General features: G+C 42.2%; 1 protein-coding gene across 1 annotated transcript; it reads left to right on the top strand.

Annotated features, from left to right (window-relative positions):
• The first annotated feature begins 4427 nt into the window (after positions 1-4427).
• LOC137375579 (gastrotropin-like) lies at positions 4428-7526 on the top strand. The gene is made up of 4 exons (XM_068042939.1): positions 4428-4501; positions 6273-6448; positions 7277-7366; positions 7452-7526. Exons 1-4 carry the CDS (start codon positions 4435-4437, stop codon positions 7503-7505), a joined length of 387 nt encoding a protein of 128 aa, XP_067899040.1. The 5' UTR covers positions 4428-4434; the 3' UTR covers positions 7506-7526.
• Positions 7527-7810: the final 284 nt, after the last annotated feature.

The raw sequence follows: 7810 nt of genomic DNA on the forward strand, positions 1-7810 counted from the left end.
AGCCAACAAACTATGAGTAGACACTCTCCCAGTGGCAGAAGGGTTATTCAGCACCAATCGAAGCAACAGAGTCTGAGGAGAAACTCTTGGTGTAGTGTAACATGATGAGTTCCAGTATATTTTCTTTTTATTGCAATATTCACATTTGTTGCACAAAAGAAAACTAAAAATTATAGGATATATACATACATACGAATTGGGGGCAGGACTAGGCCAATCAGCCCATTGAGCCTTCTCCACTATTTGATAAGATCATGGCTGGTCTGATTGTGACCTCAACTCTACTTTCCCATCTACCCCCTATAACCTTTGACTCCCTTGTCAATCACAAATTTATCTAGATCAGCTTTAAAAATATTCAATGAGCCTGCCTCCACTGCTGTCTGGGGAAGAGAATTTCAGAGACTAATGATCCTCTGAGAGATAGTTTGTGAATCTGGGCAATGTGAAAAGTTAATCTGCTTAAGGAACTTTACACAGTTTGTTCTCAACAGCTTAGGCCAGTACCAGCACACAGAGTTAGTACATGGTAACCAATCCAATATTAATATTGTTATGACCAGATGAGAAGGGGTCTAGGGTTTCCCTCTCAGCCATTGCCTGGTTTAACCGTAACAGGGTTTAATTTTAGAAACGCTGTGTTTTAGCTCCCCCTTAGTGAATCCTTGTTCACCACTTTCCAGGTGAAGACATCAATTCAGATAGGTTTTCTTAGATTTAAATGAAAAAGGTAGCAGTTTATTCATTTTAAACTCAAATCCAGTTAACAGCTACGAATATGCGATGCGATCACGCTAGCATGCATATGCGATAAACACACAAGCAGATAGAGACAGAAAAGGTAGAAAGAATAAAGGAGAAAAGTTTGGGCAATAGATGGGTTTCTATTTGTCCTTTGAGTTCAATTTGTGTCTTTGGTTGCCAGTAGGTCTTGCTGTTCGTTGGGGCCCAGTTCACGCTTCAACTTGTTTCAATGCCGGAGTCTTTTCTTTCTTGAGGTTTACATGTCTTCCATGGGTCCCGTAGCTTGGGAGAAAGAGAGAGAGAGCCAGCCAAGAGAGAGAGGCTTTCTTGTTCCAGGTTCCAGTTCAAAACTGCCTTCTGTTTCTTTCTGTGTGGCACAATTCAAAAAAACCCCAGGTTGCCCAGCAGGTTAGTCATGTGACTAGCTCCTTATTTGGAACAGTCTCTCCTGCGAGGTTTGTGGATTGTATTACTTTAGCAGGCCCTGGAATGCGTTTCCTTACACCTTCAATGTCTGGTGATCAAAATCCATTTGGGTTAATTGGATCAGTCCTCGTTCTCTCCTTGCACTGACTCTTAGTGTGCAAATTTCCTTCTAGCCAAGTGTCTGGTGATCTTCAAACAAATCATTTCTTCACTCCAGCAACAGTTTAAAATCAATGTTCATATGGCGAAATTAATATGCCTCATTCTTGGCAGGTGGGGGTCTACATGACAATATTGTCAGCACTCGTATGAAAAGAAACAAGTCATGTATGTAACAAGCTGTCCACTCTGGAGTATCCAAAATGGTGGTATGGGTAGGCTGAGTCCACAGTAACTACATGACAGAAAAAAAGAAGCCAATAAGACCATACATCATTGACATAATAGGTCATGTTTTCATGTCTTCCATTGTGGTCTCTCAAAGACTTTCTTATTATGCACCTCAGAAAAACATTCGCTGGACCTTTTTGTAATTCTGTCATACCTGTGCAGAGTTCTGATTGATTGAGAACTGGTATTCAAAACTAATTGGCTCAGTTTAGCATCCCCTCACCTGACATACATAGGAATAAATAATATTTATATAGCACCTTTAATGTAGTAAAACATCCCAAGGTGCTTCACAAGAGCATTATCAAACAAAATTTGACACCAACCCACATAAGGAAATATTAGGGGAGATGACCAAAACCTTGGTCAAAGAAATAGGCTTTAAGGAGCATCCTAAAAGAGGAAAGAGAAGAAGAGAGGCAGAAAGATTTAGGGAGGGAACCTCAGAGCTTAGGGCCTAGGCAGCTGAAGGTAAGGCCACCAGTGGTGGTACGATTAAAATCAGGGATACACAAGAGGTCACAATAGGAGGAGCACAGATACCTTGTAGGATTGTAAAAGATGACAGAGTTAGGGAGGGCGATGCCATGAGGGATTTGAAAACAAGGATGAGAATTTTAAAATTGAGACATTGCTTAACTGGAGCAATATAGATTAGTGAACACAGGGGTGATGGGTGAAATGGACTTGATACGGGTCAGGACATGGGCAGTAGAGTTTTGGCTGACCTCCTCAAGTTTATGGATGGTAAACTGTGGGGATACCAGCCAAGAGTGGGTTGGAAAAGGAAGGAAAAGAAAGAAAGAGAAAGAAAAGCAAAAGAAAGAAATAGATAGATAATTGGTAGGAAGAAGGATGGAGTCAGTGGCAAGGGAGTGGAGTCTGTGGTTAGGACTGGACAATGGTTTCGGTTTTACCAATACCCAGAAATGACACAAGGATAACCCTAGTGGAGGAGAGCTGTGGGAACCACAGGTCCAAAATTTTTCCTCCCAAACATGCCACGTTTACCACCTCATGCCAATCTGGCAATCTGAGATTGCACCACAAAACAGCCAGCATTTACCACACAAAAATGTAAAATGGTAATTTCCCCCCATTGGTCTATTTTTCTGAGATCCTTCAAAGCTCAAGCCCAGTACGTTTATGCAAATGTAACTAAACCAAACAGACCAGGTACATCACGGTCCCACTCCCCCATTTGTAATACGCAACGTGATCTCAGCCAGGATAGCTTTTGGAGCTTGTTGTTGGCCTTGGTTCCTTTGGGCTGTGGAAGGGAAAAATCAAATCAAAACTCTTGTCCTTACCCATTGTACAAAATATAGACATTCCTTTAAAGTGTGTATGTGTGGACAATGAATGACGAGAGCAATACACCCTATGATGATACCCTCCATAGCTAAATAACTGTCCAACACTTGGATAAGACACTGGAGAGTTACCATAACCTATTGATCTCCACCCCAGAAATTTCAGATAACAAAGAGAGTGGGGGGAATTTTATGCTCTCCCCCACGTCAGGTTTGAAGGGGGCGGAAAGAGTATATAATTGGGCGGGATGGTGGCAGGGTGGGAAGGCCTGTGAGTGGCAAGGCCTGTGAGTGGTCTTTCTGCCCCATTGCCAATTGAGGCCCTTAAGGGCCTCATCCACCACCACCGGAATTAGCCCAGTGACGGACGGGCCTGTTGCTGTATGGGGACAGCGCCAAGCAAACCCATGCAAGTTAAAAGGCAGTTAGTACCTGAACAAGGGACCCGGGCTCATGAATGGGGGGCCTGCCGACCCCACCCCCCCCTATGCCCCTCCCCCACAACCCCCACCCCATGAAACCCCTCCCACCCTGGTTTACTGTGGCCTGACTTACCTGTAGGCACTGCCTCCATGGTGGCGCTGCTCAGTTAAAGAGCTGGTGGCCTCTGATTAGCCGACAGCTCTCAGCAGGCAGGACATCTGTCGCCGGGGTCCTTGATCCCGGGGAAGGCCCACCGCTGTCCACTTAAGTGCCTAATTGGCACTTGATTTGGCAGGTCTTCCCCAAAGGAGGTGATGTGCAGCTAGTGCCGGTGATTTTGCTGGTGGTTGAGATCGCCATCGCCAAGGCAATATCCCAGCCATGTGTAACTGAGCCACATGAACCAAGGAGTTCCAGGTTTGATCCCTGTTCCGTGCTGTGTTCACAACTCAATCTGGGATGTCGGCAGTGATGCCCTCATGGGCCAAGGAAAGCAAATATTAGCCAAGGGTTCATGCTCCTGATCACCATCAAATGTTACAAAAGGCACATGTAGTTGCGGCAAGAGATCAGGATTGGCCTCGAATGTCCAGTTGGCATTCACTTAATTGCAGGGCTATGGGAAAGAGCAAGGAAGTGGGACTAATTGGATAGCTCTTTCAAAGAGTCACCAATGGCACGATGGGTTGAATGGCCTCCTTCTGTGCTATATGATTCTATCTTTCTATGATTCTAGAGAATAAAGGATGAATTTTTTAGGTATTCCCCTCACCAAGGTTCTGATGAAGGACCATATCCAAGTGTAAATTTTTCTGCCTGTCCTTTTTTTGGCTGACCTGCTTTGCATTTACAAACTTTTCTGCTTTTTCTTACAAAGATAGACTAATTCATATTTATTACAGTCAGCACCAAGGACAATGACATCCATGTCAATGACTTCTTCAGTAGATTATAATTTTATGCCATAAAAATCATGTCATTGTCCCCATAATACTATACACAGGAATATAAAAATCTTGTTAATAAATCATTAGGGTGTGACTGCTCCATGTGTATAAATACCAGGCAGACTGGTCACTATATTCGCTGGCTTCTTTATTTTCAAACTCACTCTGTATCCGATCCCAGTTGCATCATTATGGCTTTCACCGGCAAGTATGAAGTTACAAGTCAGGAAAACTATGAAGAGTTTATGAAGGTCCTGAGTAAGTTATGCTAACTAACTGTAATAATTTGGGTCAAATAATGTTACAACAAAAGATTTTATTAGTTGTTCAACATGTTAATTGTACAGATGATGGTCGCAGTAGGTTTACAAAGTTGGATGTCACCGTAGAAGATCCTGAGTTTTCTTTTAAAAGCAACTTTGTACCAAGAGGTGTATGCAACAATGTGAATGGTGATTTGATGCTAACAGTTTTGTCACCAGATATGACCATGAGAGGTTTTTAACTAAATAAAACACGAGTTGCAGCAAATGCATTACTGCAACACAAATGTGCCCGAGAGCCTGCTGGGGAGGGTCTTTTTTTTTTTAAACAAGCCTTGTCATGTAGTTTTCTTTTATTTGTCCTTGGGATGTGAGCATTGCTGGCTAGACCAGCATTTATTGCTCATCCCTAATTGCCTTGTGGAGGTGGTGGTGAGCCGCCTCTTGAACTGCTGCAGTCCATGTGGTGTAGATACAGTGCTGTTAGGGAGGGAGTTCCAGGATTTTGACCCAACGACAATGAAGGGACAGTGATATAGTTCCAAGTCAGGATGAAATTTCAGGTGGTGATGTTCCCATGCGTCTGCTGCCCTTGTCCTTCGAGGTGGTAGGGGTCGCAGGTTTGGAAGGTGCTGTAAAAGAAGGCTTGGTGAGTTCCTGCAGTGCATCTTGTTTATGGTACACACTGCAGTTACTATGTGCCATTGGTAGGGGGAGTGAATGTTTAAGGTGGTATACGGAGTGCTGATCAAGTGGGCTATTTGTATTGGATAGTGTCGAGCTCGGAGTTGCACTCCTCCAGGCAAGTGGAGAGTATTCCATCACACTCCTCACTTGTGCCTTGTAGCTGGCTTTTGGGAGTCAAGAGGTGAGTTACTCATTGCACAATTCCCGACCTCTGATCTTTACCCTTGTTTAGTCATCAGAACAAGATCTTTTCTCAAGTACCTCCTTTCCAGGGAAAAAAGTCCAAATTTCTCCTGTCTTTCCTCAAAACTCAGACCTCTGACATTAGGGATTAGCCCTGTGGCTTTTAACTGTGCTGCCTCCACAACTTGAATGTCTCCCTTGCTTCTTAGTGACGAGAACAGGACACAGTACAAGGCACAGTCTGACAAGATCTCTACAATTTGATCACAGCTTCCTCACAATTGTATTTCATTGTTTTGGCTATTTTAGTTCAGCAGTCTATTAGTTTTTTTGACTGCTACTCTGCACTGGTTAGAGATCTTGAGCCAATTAAGACTTTGAGGTCTCTTTCGGAGATTCATCCTCAATCAATTCAATATCATTCTTGGAGCATATATGTCACCTACTTTACCACCTTATGTGCAATATTTCACACTTGTCCGCATGAAGCTTCAGCTACCATCGTGTGGGCCATTCACATTTTGCTTCACTTAACTGAAAATTTGACCATTTTGCATTCAATTGCTGAATTTGCCTAACCAACGTAAATTAGAGTGAGCCGAACACGAAGCCAGCCAATATTTCCCCCCAACCCTGATATTACTACTGTTTTCTTAATAATAACTCCCCTCTTTTCCTCTAATCTTGGTTACATTGACATGCATTCATCAGTTATAAAATGAAAGGCACAAGCTGAATAAGAAATTGAACAACTGCGTTGAAAAATTATTTTGTGACAAGAGCAGTATTTGAATAACCCAAAAAAGCAGCAACATTCTGTAATACAGAAAGACACGCTTAGATATAAAGAAACTGGAGGTCAGCACAAACCTAATATATCAGTTATTTACCCCCAGAATATCCTGCTGAAATCATCGAGAAGGGAAAGAATGCCAAGGTCATTACAGAAGTGACCCAGAATGGAAATAATTTTACCTGGTCCCAAATTTATCCAGGAGGTAAAACCATGAAGAACATGTTTGCTATTGGGCAGGAATCAGAGATGGAAACTATGGATGGCAAAAAATTCAAGGTGAGCTTGGAAAATATATGTGCTATACAGAAAATGATGAGCTTATGTTTACCTCCCGAGCAGGTAGAAGTGGCTCAAGTGCCTCCATCTCTGCCATACCAGCACATCAGCTTGGGAACGGGTTTTGTCAGAATGTTACTGTTGTAAATAAACTGCACATTTATAAATCTATGCTGAATTAGCTGACCTGAGATGTTGGAAACACTAAAATCTGGTGTCCCATCTAAAGGAGAAAAATTTCAAGCAAGATTCTCATTCAGCAACACCTACTGGTAGTCTACATGCATGGGCATCAAGTGAAGGTAGAATTGAGTTCAGCTGTAATGTGCCCCGTGGTCGAATATTGAATGACCCCCCCCCCCTACCCCCACTGTCTCGACTCATGGATGAAGACCATTTGGAAATGGTAGCAGAGCACAGGCAATGTCTGTAAAACGGCACCCAAAACAAATCAGTGCCTACAGAAGGGGAAAATCTAGTTAAAATTAATGATATGGATCCAATATTTATCCTTTGAGGACTGCAACATAACTTAGCTTGTCTCCAGATTACTACAAGACAAGACAAGACTCTCCTTTTTATTTCTGCCTTGGAATCTACTTTTCCAATTCTGTAATGAATGGCACTTCCATATCTCTCATCTAGGGAGAAGTTTTGATAGTTGTAAATCCATCTCTTCCAGCTTCAATTTTTGTAATGTAGGATTAAAACACAAGGCCTAGTAGTTCTAAATAAACAAGGGCAGTGTCATTTTTTTGTTGTGAGATTGAATGACAAAATAACAAATAACTCATTACTGAATCTAGTTTGATTTTTTTTTTTATTCAGGCAACAGTCAAAATGGAAGGAAATAAGTTAATTTGCGACTTTCCAAACTATCACCACACTTCAGAGATTGAAGGAGGAAATCTTGTTGAGGTAAGTGACTTTTCAGTTAGAAAATGAACTCCAAATGGCAGGTGCAAATTGAGCATTTGCTAATTATCTTCATTTTTCCTGACAGATCTCTACATGCGGTGGTGTCACTTACAAGAGAATTAGCAACAGACTCGCCTAAGACAGCAAAACTTCAGTTACCCTTTGGAAGGATAAAATGTATCTCCATTATACATTTAAACTGTCTGATTTGTAATAAAAGGAGAACCATTTGTATGCTGTTGATGCTTTTTTCTTAACTGTACAATGTAATTGAATTAAATGCCACACAATCTGCTTATTTTTCCATACAATAGTTTGCATTTAACAGTTCTTTCCCAGTGCCAGAGTTCAGTAATTGCTTTGGCCAGTGGCGAACTAGGCCGTATAAGTTAGACACTCAAGTGGACAGCGGTGGGCCTTCACCAGTATCAAGGGTCCCGGCGA

This window comes from Heterodontus francisci, chromosome 12 (genome assembly GCF_036365525.1).
Source record: "Heterodontus francisci isolate sHetFra1 chromosome 12, sHetFra1.hap1, whole genome shotgun sequence".
Classification (NCBI taxonomy): Eukaryota; Metazoa; Chordata; class Chondrichthyes; order Heterodontiformes; family Heterodontidae; genus Heterodontus; species Heterodontus francisci.

Excerpts from the sequence above, each read along its gene's own strand:
- LOC137375579 (XM_068042939.1), top strand. The coding sequence starts at position 4,435 with ATGGCTTTCACCGGCAAGTATGAAGTTACAAGTCAGGAAAACTATGAA. Across the intron at positions 6,449-7,276 it reads TGGATGGCAAAAAATTCAAG|GCAACAGTCAAAATGGAAGG; the intron begins GTGAGCTTGGAA and ends TTTTTTATTCAG. Across the intron at positions 7,367-7,451 it reads AAGGAGGAAATCTTGTTGAG|ATCTCTACATGCGGTGGTGT; the intron begins GTAAGTGACTTT and ends TTTTCCTGACAG.